Source organism: Mirounga leonina, unplaced genomic scaffold (assembly GCF_011800145.1).
Source record: "Mirounga leonina isolate KUSES-001 unplaced genomic scaffold, KU_Mleo_1.0 Mir_126, whole genome shotgun sequence".
In the NCBI taxonomy this organism is placed as follows: domain Eukaryota; kingdom Metazoa; phylum Chordata; class Mammalia; order Carnivora; family Phocidae; genus Mirounga; species Mirounga leonina.
Window position 1 is genome coordinate 20,228,413 of NW_023270314.1, and position 27,044 is coordinate 20,255,456.

The 27,044-nt window shown below is 39.8% G+C and overlaps 1 protein-coding gene across 1 annotated transcript in view; it reads left to right on the plus strand.

Annotated features, from left to right (window-relative positions):
* The window catches only part of LRIG3 (leucine rich repeats and immunoglobulin like domains 3), a 44,240-nt gene extending 38,014 nt beyond the window's left edge, over positions 1-6,226 (plus strand). The window contains exons 15-19 of the mRNA XM_035002256.1: positions 723-1,175; positions 1,969-2,127; positions 3,736-3,879; positions 3,978-4,253; positions 5,561-6,226. Of these exons, the coding sequence (XP_034858147.1) occupies positions 723-1,175; positions 1,969-2,127; positions 3,736-3,879; positions 3,978-4,253; positions 5,561-5,805 (1,277 nt within the window). The 3' untranslated portion in view covers positions 5,806-6,226. The remainder of the gene's footprint in view (positions 1-722; positions 1,176-1,968; positions 2,128-3,735; positions 3,880-3,977; positions 4,254-5,560) is intronic.
* The last annotated feature ends 20,818 nt before the right edge of the window (positions 6,227-27,044 follow it).

The window sequence follows — 27,044 nt, forward strand, 5'->3', positions numbered from 1 at the left end:
AAGGGGCAGGGAAAAGTAAATGCTTTGTTGCCTCCCCCTTCCTGCTACTACTACTGCTACCAGTAGTCTTCACACTATAAAACATATACAAGAATCTAAAACTTGTGAGCAGATTGGGAAAGATCGACTCTTTTCTTGGCCTACCCCTCCATTCTGGAAATCAGAGTTTGTCTTTTAACTTTTGCCTGAACGGGAGCTTTTTAAAAAATGTGAACATGTTCATCACATGTGTATCTTTGGAAGAGTTGAGCAAAGTAACCTATGAACACCAAATTATTAAAAGTGCTTTCAGAATTTATGTATAGGTTTGGTCATCTAGTACTAGAAAGTTTCCCTTTAAAAATTTAAACATTCTGACTTTTTTTATCCATCAATATACCCCCATGCTTGAAATTACTTTTATACATTTTCTATCTCTAAGAAACGTCTAGAATTTTTGCATTGCCCCTCTTCCACCATTCCCAGTCTTGTCAAGAGTGAGAGAGATTGAGATTTAAAAAATAGTAAACATTATCCCTAACAGGTGTTACAACAAATGACAGGCAAATAATGAAATGAAATTCTGAATATTGTATACGTATTTGGGCTTATCGAAGCATACGCATGAAGCCGTGGAAGAATACGATGTTGGGTTCTAATGTTAGTAAATTCAAGTGGTAGGTCTTACCATATGCAAAACCTAATTTCATTCAGGAGATTCAAGACATAACTTGTCATTTCAGAAACACCATCATTTTTGCGGCCCCTGTTGGACCGAACGGTAACCAAGGGAGAAACGGCTGTCCTGCAGTGCATCGCTGGAGGCAGCCCTCCTCCCAGATTGAACTGGACCAAGGATGACAGCCCCTTGGTGGTCACCGAAAGGCACTTTTTTGCAGCAGGCAATCAGCTGCTGATCATTGTGGACTCTGATGTCAGTGATGCCGGGAAATACACGTGTGAAATGTCTAACACCCTCGGCACTGAGAGAGGCAACGTGCGCCTCAGCGTAATGCCCACTCCCACCTGTGACTCCCCTCAGATGACTGTCTCGTCCTTAGACGATGACGGATGGGCCACCGTGGGTGTCGTGATCATAGCAGTGGTTTGCTGTGTGGTGGGCACGTCGCTCGTGTGGGTGGTCATCATATACCACACAAGGCGGAGGAACGAGGATTGCAGCATCACCAACACAGGTGTGTAAACAGAAGCTTGGCACGGGGTGCCATAGTCATGTGTGTTTGTGGTCCTGTGGTAATTTCCTTGCAGAATGTGTGTCCCACAGCCCAAGGCCCTGTGAGAAGGGTGACTCATTTGCTTCAAGCTGCAGGAATATGGTTAGCTAAAAATAACACCCCAGACCAAAATAAACCTGATGTTTAAAGATTAATCCTTTTTTGTTAAAACCTTATCAGGAGATCCTGTTGGCTGTGAGATATAGTCCAAAGCACGGAGTAAAACAGCCTCACTCCTTCACACAGAGGTGATGGAGAATAGGAGCAGCCCTTCATTTATGAGGTTTACGCTCTGACGTAGCGCTCTCTTGTCACGTGTGTACCCGTGTGCATACGTGTGTGCAGGCGTCTAGGGAGGATTCTGTTACTAGTGGGAGGGGGCTGTGAATTGACTAATATGTGCAAACTCCTATATCGGTAGATATTAAGTCGGAAATATGGCAGAAGTCAAGCTTAATTCAAGAGCTTAGATACTACCCCATGAAAATTCCCAAGGCTTTATCTTTTGAAGCATCTGTTTTTGACATTTGGGAGGGGCATCCAATAGAAGACAAAATAGAGAACTGGCTTGTGCTTCCCAGAGCGGCAGAGCCCTCATCTTCCTTACCTCAAGACGAGACAGTCAAGGTGGGCTTTCAGGAGTAGATTTATTTGACTTGTACAGAAGCCAAAAGAGTACATACTGTTCATCAGGGAAGGCTGTGGGGTATGTATGGTCGTTGGTGGTTAACAGAATGCTGTTGTTGGATTATAGATGAGACCAACTTGCCGGCAGATATCCCTAGCTACTTGTCATCTCAGGGAACCTTAGCCGACAGACAGGATGGGTACATCTCCTCAGAAAGCGGAAGCCACCACCAGTTTGTCACGTCTTCAGGAGGCGGGTTTTTCTTACCACAACATGACAGCAGTGGTAAGTGTTTAAAATGAACACTGGCTGTAGTTGTCTCGAAATAATCTGATGGAAGGCTCAAATACAGTATTAATTTTCACAAGCAGTCAATACACTCGTATATTAAGGAACTGGCCTAAGACCATTGGCAAAGCTGAAATTAAATACTGTTGTGCCTTTTTCTTAAATACCAGAAAAGTCTTTGTTTCTGATATTAAGAGAAGACAAGTAGGAGAATTAAGGTTTAATTTCTGCATACAACGTGATAATTTCTTTACACTATAAATGTTCTTTGGCCCTGAATGTTCCCCTTTCTTAAATGACATTAACTGGTTTCATGTATGGTCTTAAAAGTCAAATGATTTAAAATTGTATTAGAGAAATCAAATTCTGACTCTTGCTTTAAGAACTGCATGGTTTAAGAATAATCCTGGAGGCACCATAATACACGCACACAAGCTTGGTTCAAGACCCGCTTCTGAAGCTTAACTGTGTATCCTCAGGCAATTACATAGTACTTCCTTATTAGGTTGTTGTGAAATTAGATGATATTGGAAAACCGCATGGCGCTTGGCACATATTAAGGGCTCCAAAAGAGGAAACTATTGACATTCTCTTCAAGCATTTTACCATCTTTTCCCACAAGCATTTATTGAATATCTGCTCCACGGTGGACCCCGTAGTTGAGAGGGAAGAATATTTGTTTTCAGTCTCATAGTGTAGGCAGTAGCGAGATGAAAATTGCAACAAATAGTCACAAAGTGTTTGGCAAGGCAGTGACAGAGGGTGTAGAGATAGAAGATTTGCACATACAGGTGGGTGTTCTGGTTAGACTCATTTGGTTGCAAGCTTGTTCAAATGTAGCAGGGTTTACTGAAAAGACATTTAGGAAAGTTTAAAGTGACAGAACTGGAACATAATAATGCTGTGTTGCTTGGACACTGGGGCTGGGGATCTGTCAGCTGTGAGCAGCTCTAGGGGCCACAAGCACTAGTGATCACGTCTTGCACAGCCTGTCTGGGACTGCCCAGTTCCTGCTTCCCAGGCACATGGCCCATCGCGGCATCTCTCACCTGCACTGCATCTCTTGTCCTTCAACTGCTGTGGCCACTCCTAACTAACTGGCACATCATTTCTGGGTTGTTTGGCTTAGATACTCACAATAGCGGTTTTTTGTTTTTGGGGGGTTTTTTGGTTTTTTTGGCCAAGCTCATCTTTGAGCTGGGCATCCAGAGATGACTTGTTGAATGCCACTTGCTGGTCCTGCTCATCTGAAGGGGGCAGTGCTGATGGCATTGTGTGTTTCGGACCGTGGCCGCCTTGGCTGCAGTGTGCATATACAGATTGGTTTCTCTTGGAAGCCACTGCGGGCCGGCGCCCAGGTGAACGCATCAGTACAATGGTTCATCGAGTCCCCTCTTTGTAAGATGGCACAGATTTAGTCAGTTACTAATCCGTAGGCCTCAGTAAATGTTTAAAAACCCTACAATAAATTTCTCCAGTTTTTTCTTTTACATGCTATTCTATCCAAAATTTTTATCTATAAATATGGAAAATCCCCCAAGTGGAGAGAATGTTGAAGGGTACTTGAGTCAAATTCATTCAGTGACTGAGATATCTGTTTTACAGGGACATGCCATGTTGACAATAGTAGTGAAGCCGACGTGGAAGTTGCCACGGATCCATTCCTTTGTCCCTTTTTGGGGTCCTCAGGCCCGGTGTATTTGAAGGGGAATGTGTACGGCTCGGATCCGTTTGAAGCCTATCATACAGGTATGTGGTTTTCTTACCCGAGTTCTGTTCTGTTCCCTGGAGGGACTTCCAGAAGCACTAACTCAATCTCTTTCTGATATTGTCCCCAAATTTAAAAGGTTGTGGCCCTGACCTGAGAACAGCCTTAATGGACCACTGTGAGCCCAGTTACATAAAGAAAAAGGAGTGCTACCCATGTCCTTATCCTTCAGAAGAATCCTGTGAACAGAGTGTCAGTGACATAGGATGGCCTTCACACGTGAGGAAGTTAATCAGCTCTACTTACTCTCAAAATGAAGGACCTGGAATGAGAAGTTTGTGTCTAAACAAGTCCTCTTTAGGTTTTAGTCCAAGTTCAGAGCCAGCATCGGTTACTTTAAGTAATTCTTCCCTGGGTAAGTTTATTAAATTATTAGACACCTTGACTCAGGATTCCTATTCCAAGTTGCATGTGGGAGAGCAATGAGTATCAAATGCCAAACTTGTGAAAAATGTTTTTTTTTTTTTAATCGTGTTGTCCTGATATCCTATGAGTTAGCATACGTATTCCTAAATGCAAAGTCAGACATGGGGGATTTTACTTGATTATGTGTTTAATCCATAACTAAGCCTTAGGAGCCTTCTGGTTAGCTCTGTGTGTGGCATCATCTAGAAGACAAGTTTTGGGAGTGACTTAGGAGCTCCATTTGTCAGCCATGTGGAAAAAGTGGTTTTGGGCTACAGCAGCTTTTGGGGTGGAGTTGTATGCGCTGCATGATTGTGGTTTGGCATGTCTGGTGGGTCACCCTTCGACCATAGTCCAAGGGTGGACAGTGTCTCACCTGGCAACAACTGCTTGTCAGCCAAGCTGGACGGCTTTGGCAGAGGAGATCGCCAGAGCCTTAAAGCCCAAGTTGGTGGTGGTAGACGCTGGCTAGCACCAAGACTCGTTTGTGAATTTTTTTGTCTAGTGTATGGGGATAACGGATGGAAGAACTGAGATCATCTTTTCACTGAATGGAGATACAGGAAAATGAACCACAAATTGTTTAAAAAAAAAAAAGAATTTTAAAATATTTTATGCAGCTTTTAAGAAATTTTGTCACAGTATATTTATATTCTCTTTTTTAAAAAATGAAAATATCTTTTATATGACTGACAAGAATTTGAGTCAGTTAAATAATATTTTGCCAGTAAAGAAGAAAGGGCAAGACATAAGGATTATTTTCAAAGAAACTTTCCATATCCAGGCACAATTTACTTGGAACCAACAATCCAGATCTCCTTCGTAGAGAATTGTGGAAATATTTTGCCAGTAAAGAAGACAGGGCAAGACATAAGGATTATTTTGAAAGAAACTTTCCATATCCAGGCACAATTTACTTGGAACCAACAATCCAGATCTCCTTCGTAGAGAATTGTGGACTGTCAAGAACTAAAGCCAGGATTTGGAAGAAATAATATTGGGGAACTTCATTGCTCAATGATTAATATTACTCTAGGTGATGAAATGTGATAAAGAATGGACATATGTATTCATTCCCCAGCTCCATTCTGTAAGTTCTCTCTCCGTAACACGGATGCACATACACCCGATAACATAAGTGACTTGTAGAGAACACTTACTCGTGCTTACGGGCTAAGATGCTCATTCATTTGAAATGTGTTTTGATTTACATGCTAGCCAATGGACCCATATGCTCAAGGGGTTTCTTTCTTTCAGGAACATTTGGAAAGCCGCTGAAGAGAGCTCATCTGGATGCCTTTTCAAGCTTTGGACAGCCAGTGGATTGTCAGCCAAGAGCCTTTCACCTGAAAGCTCGTTCTTCCCCAGACTTGGACTCTGAGTCAGAGGAATATGGGAAAGAAAGGACAGATTTTCAGCAAGAAAATCACACGTGTACCTATAAACAGACTTTAGAAAACCACAGGACTCCACATTTTCAGTCTTATGACTTGGACACATAGACTGAATGGGAGCAAAGAAGAGCTCAAACATACTACCTCAAGTGGACTTTTATTTAAAAGAGAGAATCCTATGTTTTTAAATGGAGTTATGAATTTTAAAAGGATAAAATGTCTTATTTATACAGATGGACCAAAATTACAAAAAGTTATAAAAATTTTATACTGGGAGTAACTTTCATATAAGAATACCTTTTTAAACTATTTTAACTTTGTTTTACGCAAAAAAAAAAAAAAATCTTATGTAAATTAATGGTATGAATCCATGACTATTTTATGTATTTTTATAATGCCAGATTTCTTTTTATTGAAAACGAGTACTAAAGCATTTTAAATAATACCTGTCTTGTACCCTTTTTGACTAGAGTTCACTTAATTTTATTTTGCACATTGCATTTAATAAAATGTGTCATTTTGATCCCAAGCCCCATCTATACAATTACAGTTTTTATTGTTTTCAACACATTTTAGGCTTGATAATTTCATATTATCGTGTCTCAAATTGATGGAAATTATACTCAGCACATTAAAATATGAGCAAAAAAATGACCATTCTGCCTAACACACAGTGTTGAGTTAATACAGACTCAAATCAGATTAGTGTATGTGAAAACACATTGTAAATGAAGAAGAGCTACAAAGGTTAGAGGTGCATTAATTTATCCCTAACTTTACAAATAAAAAAAGATTTGTTAGTATAATCTGGTATAATGCAGCACAGCCACCATTGCTTAAATCACTGTTCAAGCCATCTTTCGTTAATTATAATAATGCCTATGTGGTCTAATGCCTTGTGCTTTTCCAAATAGTTTCACATTCACCATCCCTTTAATTATAACAAGAGCGTGGTTTATTGCACATTTCTATAGTTAAAATGGCTATAACAAAGGTGGATTTTCACCCACTGTTCCAGATGATAATGGGATGTTGATGGAATTCTTGATTTTCTGCTAGATGAGCAGTTCTAATAGAAAAGGTACTTTTAAACAATTCTGCAACATTCTTTAAGAATCAAAATATTTTTCGAATTTGGTCATCCTGCTCTACTTGTTAAAAACTAAGTACCAAATCTGTTACTTAAGCTATTTAAAATATTTGTTTTAAACAGTATTTAGATGAAAGTGGCATTACATGACTGGCATATATACACACACAAAATGAATACAGTCATTTTTAAAATTAAGTGATATTGTTTCAAGTAATTGACATAAACTTAAGTTTAATAATTAAACTTTTTTTTTTAAGCAAATTCTTGACTACATCTGTAGTTTAAAGACAAATCTTCTTGGCCAAGAGAAATTAAATATGAGTGGGAAGAGTTAACATCGCACATTAAGCTTTAAAATCTAACCTGATGAGGGTGTGAATTTATGCCATTATCAGTTCTTTGAACTAAAGTGAAAGCAGATATTAGAAAAGCAGGTTCCTCTCAGAGGATGTGTTGGGGGTGATGTTTTCCTGCTTTGTGAGTGTACGGCCTTGTTGTTTGTGAGCCAGAAACCTGGAACCCAGATTACAGTAAGATTTTCCTCCTTTGATATGGACACGAGAGTCCAGGAAGTTGATCCTTCCCTGGACCACAAGTGACTAAGTACAGAGAAATGATTTTGTATGCTTTGGCTTTATCATCTTGCCAGATTTTCAAAAACTTACTGTTAATTTGTCTTCATTATTGCCAGATGTGATGCAAGCATTGATAGGGTTCTATTCAATTATTTTGAACCTCTTTTAAAGAATTTAATTTTTCCGGACCTAGCCACAAAGGTTTAAATCATTAACACTTGAAATTCAAAAATTAGATTCACTCTACGTTAATACGACATTTCCCCTTCACTCTGTGTGCTGAAACCTATGGATTACATAAATTTTAGCTGTATGGAGAAACAGGAGGAGCTCAATTTTTCACTGATGTTTGCAGGAAAATAATATATATAATATTGAGACTTCATATTAAAATGGAGTCTATTTTATCTAGTAGGTTTTAAAATAATATGGACTTCAGAAAAAATAAATATCAAATCATTTGGCTTATGAGAAGAAATGCTTAAAATTTTCAGTTTAATCTTTCTATGCTTTCTGATAAAAACCAATTCATGTACAATGTATCTTAATAGATATTCGCCCAACTTTGGCACTGTCTTTCCTTCATTACTAACGCTAATGATAACATCGTTACTATGTATAATCTTGTCTGTTTTTTAAGATATTGGGAGATGAATATTCCTTAATTGTGGCAGGCAGAATTTTATAAAATATAATCTCTGGAACATTAACAAACTTACTTTCACAGTCTTCTTACAGAAAAAAACCAAAAGTTATTTCTCAGAATAAAGCCAATGGTACTATTTTTAAAAACTTGATACAAAAAAAGGAAAGTGCTTTGGTGTTTGTACACACCTGAGGGGTTTTGCTCTTTTTGATTTAATGTGATAGGAAGTAATTCATAACCAATATTACAATAGATGTGCTACGGTGGTATTTTTCAAAGAGAATGAGAACCAAATGTTACCACAGAGCACCCTTTCTGTGCCTCCCACTCTTGGAATCTGCAGTGGTCGGACTTGTGTAATAGGATAATTTAGAACTCACTTTTTTTTTTTTTTAAAGATTTTATTTATTTGACAGAGACATACCGAGAGAGGGAACACAAGCAGGGGGAGTGGGAGAGGGAGAAGCAGGCTTCCTGCGGAGCAGGGAGCCCGATGCGGGGCTCGATCCCAGGACCCTGGGACCATGACCTGAGCCAAAGGCAGACACTTAACGACTGAGCCACCCAGGCGCCCCAAGAACTCACTATTTTTTAAGACAGCATTCTATTAACACATTGAATAACTCAGTGTCCTGCCAAAAAAACTATTAGAGTCTTCAAAGAGGGGTACAGTTTCTTCATGAATTGAATAATTTCAGTATTCTAGAAATATCCAGTTACCAGAACTTATCTTTTCCATGAGGCATTTCTTAAACTAATGTATAAAAAGAAAGTTCTGAAAGAATCTCAAGAGGTTTTAGATTTGTCCAAAAATGGCACAGAGGTACTTCAGCTGAGATTTTCTTTTAAGAGAAAAGAAAAGAGGGTTTGCCAACATATATTTACAGAGTTATCCCAATATTTGGGGTAATTTGTTGTTTGTTTGTAATTTGCTATAAAAATTGCAAGTTAATTTCTTATTCATTTGTTGTCAAGGGTCTGAATTCCGTATCCTCCCATATGATGATTGATATCCATGAACACAGAAATTATAACCAGTATTCACATGTAGCTTTTTATTAGAATAAGATTTTTTAAAGAATTTTTGAGAATGCCTTTTACGGAATAAGGCAAAGCAATTCACAACTTACAATTTCACTCTTGGATTGCTATAATTTTTTCATATCTTTATTGGGTTTCATGGTTGATTTTGGCTTTTAACAAGTTTAACTTTTTTTAAATCCTGTTTGAACGTAACACCTAATGCCTTCATGAGATTATTGCCATTGTTTCGGTAGTCACTTTGATGCTTCTATATATGGTTTGTTTTGATCTATCTACTGCTCGGAATTGACGTATGATAGCACACTATCAGTTGTCAAACATTTCATATATACTTAGTTGTATATTTTGAATAGGTGATATAGAAACAAGCAAAATGATCCTTGTCCTATCAGTGGGACAGGAAGCAGGCTCATAAATATTTATAGTACACTGTGTTAAGTGCTATAGCTTAGTAGGGCCCCTGAAACTGAAACTAACTTTGTCTCTAATTCTAATTGAACTACCTAGAAGTGTTACATGAACTTCACTCCGCATGTCCTAGAACAAGTCGATTATCTGGATTTTTTTCCATCTCCATCCCAGAACAATTGCAGTTCTGGTACTCCCTTCCATGTTTAATTATCAGTAACCACCACTCCTATGGATTTGGCACCTGAATGTCCTCAAGATTGTTTATGCCTCCCTTCTTAGCCCATTGCCACAGATAAGTTCAGACCCTTATCTGTCTCTTGCATCAATGTCTTGTCCTTTGTCTCTCTCTTACCCAATTCATTGTTTCACAGAATTATTTTTCTAAAATAGATCTGAATTGGTCACTTTCCTGTTTAAAAACCATTGATGGCTATGCTTTAAATCCCAGTTATGGTGTATAGGACCTTCCACTCATTGATCCAGCCCACCCTTCAAGCCATACCCTGTATGTGACCCCCAACCCCCCAACTTTTCACAGTACAGAACAGTACCCCTGACCAGCCCCTATGCACCTCTGTGGCTTTATGCTGACCTATGTGCAGCTCAAAATTGAAATTTGGCAAAAGCACACTTGTCCTTGTGCATATTTTCTCATTTTTGTTTTAGCAAACACTTTTTTGAGTACTGTGCTAGGTCCTATCTTAGATGTTTGGGCTATTAACAAACAAATATTAAAATATTCTTAAATATTCTTCCCCAAAGAAACCCCTAGACACATGACAAATTATTGCCCTGAAGTGTTTTTTTTTCCTTTGTTAGAATCCAGAAACTTTGAAAAGCAAACCTTTCCTTTTTGCCCTGCGCATAGCAATGATTTCCCATAGAACTTTATATGAACTGTCAGGAGAAAATCAGAGGGAAGCTGTTAGGTACAAAGCCAGCTGAGATGTCACTGTATGAGAAATACTAAGAACGGTTAGCCTGTATGTCAATAGGACATCTAGGAAGAAATAAAGGAAGTCAAAAGATCTGTATTTTTTTTTTAAACGATCACCAGATGATGTGGTCTAACAGTCAGTAGGAATATCCATTCCTGTTCAGTTTACTGAAAGTAAACAGAGGGCCAGGTGTGTCAACAGATTTGTGTGTGTGTGTGTGTGTGTGTGTGTTGGTTGGTTGGTTGGTTGGAACTGCACGTATGGCTGCCCAGCTACTAGATATTTCTCAGTCACCTTGCATTTAGGTGCATCTGTAGCCGTGTGACTTCTTGCCCCAGTGGAATGTGAACAGAGGTGTAAAGTGCCGAGTTCAAGCCTGGTCCACAAAACCTTTACACACACCCTTCCATGTCCTTTTCCTGCAGCTATCTGATTGGAAAGCCATAGCCCAGAGCTACTCTTTCTTGACCTCACTTGAAGAGACTGCGTCTTTGAACACCTATATGGAATATGGTCTCCCCCCTAAACCCAGAGTATTTGCTTTGAAGCCTAACTTAATGTGAGGAAAAAGTGTTTATTGCACTTGAACATTGTATTTTGAGTGTACTTACAACAGCTTGTCCTGCGCCAACTTGAAATAGTAATTTTATTGTGAAGAACTGCCCAAGATTCTTATTGACTTCGTTCTTCATTAATTTATAAAGCTCCCTTTTAAAAATGTACAGTTTGGCCTCAATGAGCAGCCCCAACACAGATGCCAGGACCTGGGTTCCACTGTTGCAGTAGTTCACTAAGCCTTTGACCCCACTAGCATTTACTGAATATCCTCTTGCAGTAGTACATCCTGCAGCTGTTACAGTGTCCTGTTTCCATCCCAACTGTGGATACAGTTTTAAAAGAGGCTTACTGAGTATACTTGGTTATCCAGATTTTCGCAACTATGTTTCAGGTCTCTTAGCTCCTAACAATACATGAGTACCAGCAATGTGATAGGCTCTTGGGATATCAAAAATGAATGAGACATGGCCTGGATCACTGAAGAATTCTTCTCTTGAGGAAGTCATACCCTGATAAAATGATTTTCTTATGGTAAAATTCGCAATGAAAGTAGATATTAATATAATAAATTAGTGGATGTGATTTGCCTTTCTCAGGACACAACTGGTTATAATCTGATCACTACCAGAAAATAAAGGACTGTTGCCCACACAGCATAGCTCCTTTGAGGGGCCTTATAGTTTACATTTCATATTACATGGATGCTAATATCCAAAAAGCTCTATGCTAATAATAATAATAGCTGTATAGGAAAAGAGAAGCCATTAAATCTATGCAAAATCTCATTGTGATTAAAAGTTAGAATTTAATCAGTAATGTTTAAATTTATAGCTATGCATTTATAATTATAAAACTTTATTATTGACATTTTTTTTAATCTGAAAACTATGCTCCTAGCTTTCCTATTTTTTTCTCATTGAAACATACTGATTATTGAAACAATCATTTTCAGACGTTAGACATTGAGAATCACAAAGGAAATGGACCCTAAGAAAATAAAAATTAATGAGGTGAACCCTATAATACCAGGCTATGGCTCAGGAAGAGAGGGCCAAATGGAGCCCAGCCATCTATCTGAGTCAAGGAGACATAGCTGGGAGTCTAGGGTATTACACAAGAGAGGACTACCCAGAGAATTCCAGAGATCTGCAGAGCGTCCCCCTTGAGTCTTTAGTTGAACACCCATTAGCACATGCATGTGAGGCAACTACCCAAGGCCAGGAAAAGAGCCATCCGAAAGGATTAGAAGGAACAGTTCCTGAGGTTCCCACAGGGCCAGTAGTTGGTCCTACTAACCAGAGTGGAAAACCTCATAATTCACTGGGCATCAGGTAGAGTACTCAGGACATTGCCTCAGTAATGGGACAAAATTAGCCCTAAAGACTACTCTGGTCCCACCTAAAAGGATCAAGGCTCAAAAGAATCAAGCTACTTCCAAGTAACTTATCTGTCTTTGAAAACAAAACTCAAGAATATTTACGGAAATACCAAACTATCCAGCACTCAACAATTTCAAATTCATAATATTTGATAAAGAATAAAAAATTACCAAGTGTGTAAAGAAGCAGAAAAAAATATGACTTGTAATAAGGGGGGGAAATTCCATGGTTAAAATCATACCTAAAAATGACATAGATAATAGAACTTATAGACAGGGTGTTTAAAAACTTATTATAACCATATTCCATATATAAATAACATATTTATCTTATTATCATATTATCAATGAATACAATGGAATGAGGGTTTGGTTCCCGTAGAAGAGTCAGAGAAGATTTAACAAAGGAGGGAATATTTGAGCTAAGTCTAAGGAGATGAGTAAGAAGTGGCAAAAGAGGGAAAGGAAATTTTAGGCCCTGGACTCAGAAATTATTATCAAAGAAAGGTGAAGGTATGGGGCTGTTCAGGGACCAGTGAAGGGCCCCCTGTTAAAGAAAATGTAATTTATGTGGGGGCTAACGAGATGCAGCTGGAGAGACAAGTTGCCACCCCTCCATCTTAATCCCTTTGCCCTCAATCTATCAATATAGTTATATGAGTCCTATAAAGCAATATTCATCTTCCCTCAGCCTCACCTCTAGATTATCATCTCCTATTTTTCTCCAACTTCTCAAAAGCATAATTCCTTTTCAATCTAAGAAAGAGGAATTTGCTCAAATTCAATTGAAATTGCTCTTGCCAAGATCACCAATAGATATCAGCAGTACTCCAAACTTCTAAATTTCCTCATGTGTTTAGGTCCTCACTGGACTGATCTAATATATTGTTGTATAACTCTTACTTTCTGAATCTCTACATTCTTCTTATTCTGCTCATTTTCAGCCAATCATTTTTTTCTTGGTCTCCTCCATGGACACTTCTTCCATGCCCCACTCCTTAAAAAGCAGTGTTGCTCAGGGCTTAAGCTGATTGGAGTGTCCAATATTAATCTATTCTACACCAATTAATTTTCTATTTGCTTTGTGTGTCTTTTCCAACGTCATTTTCCAATTTTCTGTGTGATTTTCAAAGTATAATTTCACTTATCTGAGGCATCCTAAGTAATCAAATTCATAGAAACAGAAAGCAGAATGATGGTTACCAGGGTTAGGGGAAGGGGAGCTCTACTCTAATAAGTAGACTTTCAGACTGACACGATGAAAAAGCTCTGGAAATCTGTTCCATAACAATGTGAATACACTTAGCGCTATTGAGCTGTACACTCAAAAATGGTTAAGAAGCAAAATTTTGTTGTATTTTTTGCCACAATAAAAAAGTGTATCTTTTATAATCAGAACATGAAATTTTTCCCCAACATGGTTTTTAGTTTTTAATAGAGAAGTTCAACTGTTACCATTTGAGGTGGCTAATATATTCGGAATTATTTTTACCATTTTATTTTGTTTCTGTTTCCTATGCTTTTTTCATTTTTCCCCTTGCTGAAATTTTTCTTGTTCACTTTTCTTTTCCCTTGCTAACTTCAACCTATTGTTTGTACTTTCATTCTTTGGGAATTTACTACTAAAATTTTAACATGCATTTCTCTCTCTCTTGATTTTTTCTAACAAGAGGTGACGCTTCTTTGTCCTTCTCTTAATGACTTTAATACATTTTTCCTCCACACTGAGTTCCTACCACTTCCTACCACCCCCACTATCTTCAATCATGTTTCTAGAATTTTCTTTCACATGGCTTATAGATTGCCCAAAATAATTGTACCATTCCTTCAATCATTTTTGCTTTAATATTTGATTTCATTAATTTTGATTCATTTTTCTTATCAATGAACTCTATCCCTTAAGAGTTCTTTTAACTTGTTGAAAGGTATATTTTCATGGCCTTTATGAGTCTAGAAATATCTTCATCTTGTCCTCACTCTTGAATTGGGGTTTAGCTTGGTATAAAGTTATTAAATTGATGGTAGTTTTCTCTTGACATTTCAGAGATAGTACTCCATTGTCTTCCAGAATCATCTGTTGAAATCAGTTCTAAGTATAATTGTCATTCTTTTGCCGCTAACCCATCTTTTCTCCCATAACTTTCAAGACTTTCTATTTTATCTTCTATGCTTTTGAATTTCACTGTAATGGGTGTAGATTTGGGTTTGTTTTTATTTACCATACCTGAAACTAAGGATGCACTTTTGTATGAAAACTCATCCTCAATTCTGGAAAATTATTTTCTAGAAAACTGTTTATATGCCTTTCTGTTTGTTTTTGAATTCTCAAATTCTTTAAGATGTAATTGGGAACCTCAAATTATCTTTTACATTTTTCATTTACTCTCCTGTGTTCATTCTAGGCAGATGCTCAGTAGTGTCTGAATTCTCTAATTCTTTGACTACATTCTAAAAGGTCTAAAAGTCTTAAAGTCAAGACTCTCTCTATATATACATGATTGCTAGTTGTGTCTGTTTTTAACCACTTCTTCTTGAGTTATATCTGCTAGTTGACATTTCACAGTTTTTCTTCCCTGGGTCTTACTTTTTTGTGGCTCTGAGAATCTTAAACAAAAGGATTTCAAAATCACATATAGATTGTTCCATTATTTTTATTTTTTTAAGACTTACACAGTCTCCCACTTGTCAATATTATTGACTGTCTCTTTTAGTGTTAGTTTTAGCTATGTGCTTTGGAATTTTCATTTACAGATAATTTTTCTTTGCTCCCTTCAGGACCACTTTTTTCTCTACAGTGTTTTTTTATGGTTGCCTTGGGGACACTGCTGGACCCCTAGTCCAGAAGCAGTTCTTACAGTAGAAGCTATGGGTGATATGCGGCACTTAGCAAATTCAGTCATGGGAGCTGGCTGGCAGCTTGGTTCAAGCCCAGTCTATCTCCTTCAAGTGCTGCAAGTGTATAGATTGAAAACACCTTCACCCTGGTCAGTAGTCACTGCTTTTTCCATTGTATTTACAGGTAGAGAGCCCTGCCCCAGTGTCCAATTTCATGCAGTGAGCCTGGCTTCATTCCCTTTGACGCCCGAGGAACTTTTGGCTCTTGGTCAAACTTCTGGTTCTATCTGCCAGTTTTCTGACTTAGAGCTTAATAGAACAAAAACTAATGACGTACTATATATTGGCTAATTGAATTTAACTTAAAAAAAAAAAAAAAGAACTGTGACTTTAGCCTCTGTTATTGTTGTGTGCTGTGTGTGTGTATGTATCTTATACACATATGCCCATAGATGCATACATAGATGTTTATATTTGCTACGTGAAGATTGAAACAAGAAATCAAAATGTCATCCTGACCAAAAAGAGGTCTTCTAACTGAAGTTAGAAGTAACTATCATGGAGAAACTGCAGAAGACACCAAAGTTCTAGCTTTTGTGATTAGATAGATTGTAGCACCATTAACTGAGCTATAGAACATGACAAGTTTGGTAGAATGCAATGAATTTTATTTTATACAATTTAAGGACCTTATTAGAAAACCACATGGAAATTGCAACAGGCTGTTAGAAAGAGAGTAGAAAGGTCAGGAGAGTGAAAATTGTTCCTGATGAAGAGATGTGAATGATTAGCATGTACATTAGTCTAAGTCCTGAGAGATATGAGATGAAGAGTTTGTAGCTGGAGTAAATAAAAGAGCCAAAAGTGCAGGGGACAAATAGGTAACGTGGGATTAACACTGAAGCCTCAAAAGAGTTTTCAGAAGGGTAAAAAAAAAAAAACAACAAAGAGCAGAAATGAAATTTAAGCTGCAGTAATTGCCTAATATTCATTCATTCAGCAAACATGCATTGAGCACTTTTTTATATGTCAAGCATTGTTCCACTAGCAGGGAATACCAGGACACACTAAAAAAAGTTGCTGCCCTCCCTGAATCGACTGTGGAGGACGGGCAATAAGCAAAATGAGTACAATACGTGCTATAGTGACAAATGCTAAAAAGAAAAATAAAGCAAGGGAATGTGCTTAGCAGGAAGACAATATTCAGGATCATTTGGGCTAAGTGCTGAAAACAAATGAGGGATTCAGCACTGTTGATATCTGGGGGCAGAGGGCTCCACATGGAACAGAAAAAGTACAAGTGCAAAGGTGTCCAAGCAGGAGCACGTAGCCGGAAGGGGGTGGCCAAGGGCAAAAAGAGCAGGAGAGAACACCAGAGAGGTCACACAGGTCAGACTGTGGGCCCTTCGGAGTCACTGCAAAGACTTTGGCCTTTTCCCAGTGCAGCAGGCATAGACTTTGAAGGGTTTTCACCAGAGGAAAGACTTCTATGTTAACAGGTTCATCTAGTATCTGTGTTGATAATAAAGAGGGCAAGAGATTAATTACGTGACTATTTTAATAATCCAGGCAAGATGGCCTTTGGACTAGAGTTACAGCTATGAATGAAGGTAGGGAGGATTATATTGTGTACGTATTTTGAATTTAGAGTCAACAGGATTTGCTGAGGCGTTGGATGTGGGGCACAAGAAAAAGTAAAGTCAAGAATGATCATAGTTTTGGTCTGAGCAACCTGAGGAAGGGAGGTGTCCGATCTCAGATGGGGAAGACTGCGGGAAGATCAGGTTAGAAGAGCATGTCAGCTCCGTTTTGGAACTGCATCAATTCTGAGGGACGTAAAAGTGGGAATGTCAAGCTAGCAGATGGATATATGAGTCTGGGAGAATTCATGAATTCAGGAGTCATTAGCACAGAGATAGTTTTTAAAGTGCCCACTTCAACATTCTGGGACACAGATTCTGTTGCTATGTAGATCAACCTGATTTTGAGTACCTACCTTACTGGCTCTATGATGCCTCTCTTCCTTGTCTTTCTGGAATCCCGCCCATCTCTCCACCTCCCATGAGAACATATACATGCTAAGAGATGATCTCGAATTACCATTACTTTGTAAACAGAAGGCACACTGTAACCACAATAATGCCATGACCCAGATGAGGCATGATTCAGGCACCCAGTGACCCAGCTGTGAGTGACCATGATTATGCCATGGCACTCTGTGACCCAAGACCATAGAGACAGAGGCCCACCATGACCAAGGGCTGCTGTGACCCATCCGCATAGACACAGGCACGAGAAAACAAGGATACCGTGGCCAAGATCTACTATGGCCAAAGCACATTGTGCCGCAACAAAGATGTACCATGTTGAGAGGGGTTCTGTGACCAATATGCAGGGACTGAGACATGCGGGGATCAAGGAGCACTTGGTGTGACCAAGGTGCCTTCTGACCAAGGTGTGTCAAGTCTAGGGAGTGTAACTGGAGCAGGTTGTAATCAAGGCATGTGGCACATTGTGACACAGGCATGCTACGAGCAAAGTATTCTATAACCCAGACACATGGAGATCAGGAACACTGTGAGCTCTGCGAGCTCTGCGAGCCAGGCACGCAGAGCCTGGCCCTGCCGTCAGGACCTCTGCTGACCAGCCAGTCACATTCTCTGTGGCCAGTAGAAAGAGGCAGGCCTTTCCTAAAGTCACTCTCAGCTGTGGTTGCCCCGTAACCAAAAGCCTAGATGAATCTAAGGAACTCCTCCCTTTCATGATACGGTTTTGTGGTCTCCACACTCACATCATGGCCATTTCCTATCATCCTCAATCCCTGCCCTATACCTCTTGAGGAAGTTTCACAATGGCAGAGTGTGAATCATTGCAAATTCATATACCAGCAGGGGCCAGGCACATAATCTAAATGTGTGCAGTGAACCACATATGATGCATTAGGAAGTGGCAGGGAGTGTGGTGCCCATCAAGGATGTTAACATCTAAAATCATATTGTCCAAGACGCTTTGAGAGCACCACTGTTTGGGAGCTCTTGTATAAAGGATTTGTACCCGAGAACCAATGTTGTGGTGAATGAGTGTCTTGGGCGTTCCCTCTATGATCCCTTTTGCTGATTTCTCCAGGTTCCCTCAACTTGGACCTAACCTCAGTCCAGGTGTTTCTAAATGAGTAATACAGATTTGTTTCTAATCCAGGAGGAGGGGAATCTAAGTGTAAAAAAGAGCCATTAGACCTAACTATTTTATTTGTAAATGAAGGCTGACAGAGAAAAACATTTTGAAGGTGTTTCTAGCTTTCCTTATCCACCCCCCTCCCACCCCATTCCTCGGGGGGCCAGGTGTTCTTTACAGTTGAGTGATAGGGAGTTAAGCTCCCCAAACTTTTCACAAAGTAGTAAAAGTTTATACTGGCCTTGTTAACATCTGCAATTTTAAACATGTTGCCTAAAAATAAAACAAAAGGAAAACACAGTATCTACATTCAATTCTGTTTGCAAATCTCTCATGTCCATAGGAGACTCAGCAACTGGGGAGTCTGAAGTGGGCCCAGGTCACCCCCACCCTCCACCTCGTTCCTACAGACGCTAATATAAATCAATTAGGGGCTGACACAGCAATTGGCTGCCTGACAAATGCTCCATAATAATGCAGCTCAGGAGAATGTGGAATTTCTGAGGTGCTGGCTATAACGCTTTCAATATAGCTGTAAATTCCATGCCATGTCAGCACAGGTGGAAAGCTGAGTCGTAAATAAAATGTTTCCCCAATTCCTAAAGAGCTCCCTAGATGATTGACCAAAGCAAGTTGTGATTTAATTTAACCACTTAAACTTTCAGGGAGTAAAAACCAGACTTTCATCAAATTCAGACCAAGAACGGGGGAGGGAGGGGAGACTGTGTGTGTAGAGAATAGAGGGAAGGAAGAAAGAGAAAGAACACTGGCAGCCAAACATTAAAATGAGCAAGGGCCACTCCAACTGAAGCAATTAGAGTACTCATTATTTGGAAAATAGTAAAAGAAAAGACCATGGCTAGACATGTGCTCAGTTCCGTGGGAGTAATTAAAGGAGGCACACCACTTCTCCCCCTCTGTGGACCACAGCATGTCATGCATGTGGTGACTTAAATTTTCCACTGTATTTTAATGGCTAATGATGGAAGCACTCATGATTCATGTGGTTCTACCAGACTCTTCTTTCACTTTGAGAAGCCTCATGGACTTAAGCCAATTACCTTATTTGAGTGGGGGATGAAAGCAGAACTGTAATTCTCATGAGTTTTCTCTAGGAATCTTCCCAAGGATAGGTACTTCTTTTAGTATTCTCCATAGCTTTTTTTTTTTTTATTCTTATGTTAATCCCCATACATTACATCATTAGTTTTAGATGAAGTGTTCCATGATTCATTGTTTGTGCACAACACCCAGTGCTCCATGCAGAATGTGCCCTCCTCAATACCCACCACCAGGCTAACCCATCCTCCCACCCCCCTCCCCTCTAGAACCCTGTTTGTTTTTCAGAGTCCATCGTCTCTCATGGTTCGTCTACCCCTCTGATTTCCCCCGCTTCATTCTTCCCCTCCCGCTACCTTCTTCTTCTTCTTCTTCTTTTTTTTTTTCTTAACATATATTGCATTATTTGTTTCAGAGGTACAGATCTGAGATTCAACAGTCTTGCACAATGCACAGTGCTTACCAGAGCACATACCCTCCCTAGTGTCTATCACCCAGTCACCCCATCCCTTCCACCCCACCCCCCACTCCAACCCTCAGTTTGATTCCTGCGATTAAGAATTCCTCATATCAGTGAGATCATATGATACATGTCTTTCTCTTTTTGACTTATTTCACTCAACATAATACCCTCCAGTTCCATCCACGTCGTTGCAAATGGCAAGATCTCATTCCTTTTGATGGCTGCATAATATTCCATTGTATATATATACCACATCTTCTTTATCCATTCATCTGTCGATGGACATCTTGGCTCTTTCCACAGTTTGGCTATTGTGGACATTGCTGCTATAAACATCGGGGTGCACGTACCCCTTCGGATCCCTACTTTTGTATCTTTGGGGTAAATACCCAGTAGTGCAATTGCTGGATCATATGGTAGCTCTATTTTCAACTTTTTGAGGAACCTCCATACAGTTTTCCAGAGTGGCTGCACCAGCTTGCATTCCCACCAACAGTGTAGGAGGCTTCCCCTTTCTCCGCATCCCCGCCAACATCTGTCATTTCCTGACTTGTTAATTTTAGCCATTCTGACTGGTGTGAGGTGGTAGCTCATTGAGGTTTTGATTTGGATTTCCCTGATGCTGAGTGATATTGAGCACTTTTTCATGTGTCTGTTGGCCATTTGGATGTCTTCTTTGGAAAAATGTCTGTTCATGTCTTCTGCCCATTTCTTGATTGGATTCTTTGTTCTTTGGGTGTTGAGTTTGATGAGTTCTTTATAGATTTTGGATACTAGCCCTTTATCTGATATGTCATTTGCAAATATCTTCTCCCATTCTATCGGTTGTCTTTTGGTTTTGTTGACTGTTTCCTTTGCTTTGCAAAAGCTTTTTATCTTGATGAAGTCCCAATAGTTCATTTTTGCCCTTGCTTCCCTTGCCTTTGGCGATGTTTCTAGGAAGAAGTTGCTGCGGCTGAGGTCAAAGAGGTTGCTGCCTGTGTTCTCCTTTAGGATTTGGATGGACTCCTGTCTCACATTGAGGTCTTTCAACCATTTGGAGTCTATTTTTGTGTGTGGTGTAAGGAAATGGTCCAATTTCATTCTTCTGCATGTGGCTATCCAATTTTCCCAATACCATTTGTTGAAGAGACTGTCTTTGTTCCATTGGACGTTCTTTCCTGCTTTGTCGAAGATTAGTTGACCATAGAGTTGAGGGTCCATTTCTGGGCTCTCTATTCTGTTCCATTGATCTATGTGTCTGTTTTTGTGCCAGTACCATGCCGTCTTGATGATGACAGCTTTGTAATAGAGCTGGAAGTCCGGAATTGTGATGCCGCTGGCTTTGCTTTTCTTTTTCAATATTCCTCTGGCTATGCGGGGTCTTTTCTGGTTCCATACAAATTTTAGGATTATTTGTTCCATTTCTTTGAAAAAAGTGGATGGTATTTTGATGGGGATTGCATTGAATGTGTAGATTGCTCTAGGTAGCATTGACATCTTCACAATATTTGTTCTTCCAATCCATGAGCATGGAACGTTTTTCCATTTCTTTGTGTCTTCCTCAATTTCTTTCATGAGTATTTTATACCTTTCTGAGTATAGATCCTTTGTCTCTTTGGTTAGATTTATTCCTAGGTATCTTATGGTTTTGGGTGCAATTGTAAATGGGATGGACTCCTTAATTTCTCTTTCTTCTGTCTTGTTGTTGGTGTATAGGAATGCCACTGACTTCTGTGCATTGATTTTATATCCTGCCACTTTACTGAATTCCTGTATGAGTTCTAGCAGTTTTGGGGTGGAGTCTTTTGGGTTTTCCACATAAAGTATCATATCATCTGCAAAGAGTGAGAGTTTGACTTCTTCTTTGCCAATTTGGATGCCTTTGGTTTCTTTTTGTTGTCTGATTGCTGTGGCTAGGACTTCCAATACTATGTTGAATAGCAGTGGTGATAGTGGACATCCCTGCTGCGTTCCTGACCTTAGGGGGAAAGCTCTCAGTTTTTCCCCATTGAGAATAATATTTGCTGTAGGTTTTTCATAGATGGCTTTTATGATATTGAGGTATGTACCCTCTATCCCTATACTCTGAAGAGTTTTGATCAAGAAAGGATGCTGTACTTTGTCAAAAGCTTTTTCTGCATCTATTGAGAGGATCATATGATTCTTGTTCTTTCTTTTGTTAATGTATTGTATCACATTGATTGATTTGCGGATGTTGAACCAACCTTACAGCCCAGGGATAAATCCCACTTGGTCATGGTGAATAATCCTTTTAATATACTGTTGGATCCTATTGGCTAGTATTTTGGTGAGAATTTTTGCATCCATGTTCATCAGGGATATTGGTCTGTAATTCCCCTTTTTGATGGGGTCTTTGTCTGGTTTGGGGATCAAGGTAATGCTGGCCTCATAAAATGAGTTTGGAAGTTTTCCTTCCGTTTCTATTTTTTGGAACAGTTTCAGAAGAATAGGTATTAATTCTTCTTGAAATGTTTGGTAGAATTCCCCTGGGAAGCCATCTGGCCCTGGGCTTTTGTTTTTTGGGAGATTTTTGATGACTGCTTCAATTTCCTTAGTGGTTATAGGTCTGTTCAGGTTTTCTATTTCATCCCGGTTCAGTTTTGGTAGTTGATACTTCTCTAGGAATGCCTCCATCTCTTCCAGGTTATCTAATTTGCTGGCATAGAGTTGCTCATAATATGTTCTTATAATTGTTTGTATTTCTTTGGTGTTGGGTGTGATCTCTCCTCTTTCATTCATGATTTTGTTGATTTGGGTCATTTCTCTTCTCTTTTTGATAAGTCTGGCCAGGGGTTTATCAATCTTGTTAATTCTTTCAAAGAACCAGCTCCTAGTTTCGTTGATCTGTTCTACTGTTCTTTTAGTTTCTATTTCATTGATTTCTGCTCTGATCTTTATGATTTCTCTTCTCCTGCTGGGTTTAGGCTTTATTTGCTGTTCTTTCTCCAGCTCCTTTAGGTGGAGGGTTAGGTTGTGTACTTGAGACCTTTCTTGTTTCTTGAGAAAGGCTTGTATTGCTATATACTTTCCTCTTAGGACTGCTTTTGCTGCATCCCAAAGATTTTGAACAGTTGTGTTTTCATTTTCATTGGTTTCCATGTATTTTTTTAATTCTTCTTTAATTTCCTGGTTGACCCATTCATTCTTCAGTAGGATGCTCCTTAGCCTCCATGTATTTGAGTTCTTTCCGACTTTCCTCTTGTGATTGAGTTCTAGTTTCAAAGCATTGTGGTCTGAAAATAGGCAGGGAATGATCCCAATCTTTTGGTACCGGTTGAGACCTGATTTATGACCTAGGATGTGATCTATTCTGGAGAATGTTCCATGGGCACTAGAGAAGAATGTGTATTCTGTTGCTTTGGGGTGGAATGTTGTGAATATGTCTGTGAAGTCCATTTGGTCCAGTGTGTCATTTAAAGTCTTTATTTCCTTGTTGATCTTTTGCTTAGACGATCTGTCCATTTCAGTGAGGGGGATGTTAAAGTCCCCCACTATTATTGTATTGTTGTCAATGTGTTTCTTTGCTTTTGTTGCCTTATATAATTGGCTGCTCCCATGTTAGGGGCATAGATATTTACAATTGTTAGATCTTCTTGTTGGATAGATCCTTTAAGTATGATATAGTGTCCTTCCTCATCTCTTTTTTTTTTTTTAAAGATTTTATTTATTTATTTGACAGAGAGAGAGACAGCGAGAGCAGGAGCACAAGCAGAGGGAGTGGGAGAGGGAGAAGCAGGCTTCCCGCCGAGCAGGGAGCCCGATGTGGGACTCGATCCCAGGACCCTGGGATCATGACCTGAGCCGAAGGCAGACGCTTAACGACTGAGCCACCCAGGCGCCCTCCTTCCTCATCTCTTATTACAGTCTTTGGTTTAAAATCCAATTTGTCTGATATAAGGATTGCCACCCCAGCTTTCTTTTGGTGTCCATTAGCATGGTAAATGGTTTTCCACCCCCTCACTTTCAATCTGGGGGTGTCTTTGGTTCTAAAATGAGGCTCTTGCAGACAGCATATCGGTGGATCTTGTTTTTTAATCCAGTCTGTTAGCCTGTGTCTTTTGATTGGGGCGTTTAGGAATTTAGTGCCATTGTATTGCCTGTAAGGGGACTGTTACCATATATTGTCTGTGTTCCTTTCTGGTCTATGTTGCTTTTAGGGTCTCTCTTTGCTTAGAGGACCCCTTTCAAGATTTCCTGTAGGGCTGGTTTTGTGTTTGCAAATTCCTTTAGTTTTTGTTTGTCCTGGAAGCTTTTTATCTCTCCTTCAATTTTCAATGACAGCCTAGCTGGATAGAGTATTCTTGGCTGCATATTTTTCTCATTTAGTGCTCTGAATACATCCTGCCAGTCCTTTCTGGCCTGCCAGGTCTCTGTGGATAGGTCTGTTGCCAATCTAATGTTTCTACCATTGTAGGTTACATATCTCTTCTCCCGAGCTGCTTTCAGGATTTTCTCTTTGTCTATGAGACTCATAAGTTTTACTATTAGATGTCGGGGAGTTGACCTATTTTTATTGATTTTGAGAGGGGTTCTCTGTGCTTCCTGGATTTTCATGCCTGTTTCTTTCCCCAAATTAGGGAAGTTCTCTGCTATAATTTGCTCCATTATACCTTCTGGCCCTCTCTCTCTTTCTTCTTCTTCTGGGATCCCAGTTATTCTAATGTTGTTTCGTCTTATGGTATCGCTTATCTCTCAAATTCTGCCCTCGTGATCCAGTAGTTGTTTATCTCTCTTTTTCTCAGCTTCTTTATTTTCCATCATTTCATCTTCTATATTACTGATTCTCTCTTCTGCCTCATTTATTCTACCAGTTAGCGCCCCCATTTTTGATTGCACCTCATTAATAGCCTTTTTGATTTCTACTTGGTTGGATTTTAGCTCTTTTACTTCTCCAGAAAGGGTTTCTCTAATAACTTCCATATTTTTTTCAAGCCCAGCTAGTATCTTTAAAGTGATGATTCTGAACTCTAAATCTGACATCGTACTAATGTCCGTATTGAGTAGGTCCCTGGCAGTCGGTACTACCTCTTGTTCTTTTTGTTGAGGTGATTTTTTCCGTCTCGTCATTTTGTGTAGAGGAGAATAGATTAATGAGAGAACAAAATGCTAGCAGAGTAACCACGTCCCCAGAAAATATACTCTAAACAAATCAGAAAAGACCTGAAGCAGTGGGATAAGAAAGGCAAAGAGAGAAAAAAGAAAAAGAAAAAAAAATAAGATAAAGATAAAAACAAAAACAAACAAAACAAAACAACAACAACAAAAGGAAAACCAGAATGTGATCAAATATGATCTATATGGTATATAGATCAGTGCCACACACTAGATTTGGGGTGTATTTTGGTCTTTTAGAAGAAAGTGCCTCCCAAAATTTTAAAGAAAGAAAAACTTATATATGTACAAAAATAAGGGTTGATATGATGAAGGGATGGAATATGACTGTAAAAATGGAAATTATAAAAAATGTTATAAAAGGAATTGATAAGAAGTTGTTTGAAAAAAGAAAGAAGAGGATTTAAAAAAAGAAAAAAGAAAAAGAGAAAAAAAAAAGGGAGAGGATGTGATCAGGCAGGGGAATAGAAAGCACCATATACCAGAGATTTAGGGTATATTTTAATCTGTTAGAAGAAACTATCTCAAAATTTTAAAGAGAGAACAACTTATATATATAAGGCAAAAATATGGGTAACTACTATGAAGGGATAGAATATGACTCTAAAAATGAAAAATAAAAATGTTTTTTTTTAAAAAAAGGGATTGATAAGATGTTGGTTGAAAAAGGGAAAAAGAAAAATTCAAAAAGAAATAATAAGACAAAAAGACAGTTAAAAAAAATTAACTTTGAAAGACTAAAGAATCATGGTAAAAAAGCCATGAATTCTATGTGCAGTATTCCCCTAGCGCTGGAGTTCTGCCGTTCTCATTGATCGGTAAACTTGGTCTTGGCTGGCTGTTCTCGCTGATCTTCTGGGGGAGGGGCCTGTTGCCGTGGTTTCCAAATGTCTCTGCCGGAGGCGGAATTGCCCCGCCCTTGCCCCCTCCCGGCTAAGTAATCTGCTCGGGTTTGCTCTCCGGGGCTTTTGTTCCCTGCGAGCTTTCCGTACAGCTTTGGAGGCGGAGAGTGAAAATGGCGGCCTCCCAATCTCCGCCCCGGAGGAGCCGAGAACTTAGGGCCCCGCTCCTCAGTGAGCCCCCAGAGAAAAGCCGTCAGTCACTCCCGTCTCCCCGGTCTCCGGCTGCACTCCGTGCTCACCCAGCCTGCGACCGCGCGTTTCTATCTCTGGCACCCGACCCCCGGTGGAGTCTCCAAACCCAGCAGATCCCCGCAGTGCGCTCCCGCGCGGCTCCTCCCGGGGAAGGAAGGTGAGTCTCCCCGGATCTGCCGCTTGTTGGGTCCCTGCTGGAGGAGCAGGGGCCCGACTGTGCCGCGGATCACAGTTTATGGCCACCCCGAGCTGAGAGCCCGCGCCTGGGCTCCGCCTCTAGGCCGGCTTCCCTGCTCCGATACCTGGGAGCTCTGCCGCACTCAGGCACCCCCGGTCTTTCTGTGACCCCGAGGGTCCTGAGACCACACTGTCCCGGAGGGTTCCACCCCCCGCTTAGCCACCAGAGTGACGTCACTCAATGGAGCAGACTTTTAAAAGTTCCGATTTTGTGCTCCGCGGCTCTATCACTTGCCAGAAGCGGCCGACGGAGGCCCCTCCCCCGCCGTCTATCCTCCCGAAAATCGCCTCGGATTCACTTCTCCGCACGTCCTACCTTCCAGAAAGTGGTCGCTTTTCTGTTGAGAGAGTTGTTGCTCTTCTTTTCTTCGATCTCCTGTTGAGTTTGTAGGTGTTCAGAATGGTTTGATCCCTATCCAGCTGAATTCCTGAGAGGAGACGAAATCCAGGTCTCCTACTCCTCCGCCATCCTGCTCCGCCCCCTTCTCCATAGCTTTTAACGTAACTCTGAGAACATTGTAGACACGTCAACGCGACAGTGAGGAATGAATAAAATCAAAGGGGTGTCCTTGATGATGCACTATTTCAGGACATACTAGATAAGTAGGACACTTAGCAAGTGTTAGCAAGTTTAGTTGAAGACCTAAAAGCTGAATATGCCCCAAGTGCGACTCTTTAAAAAATGGAGTCTTTTACTTTGTTATATTTGCTCTTAATTCTCTACAGT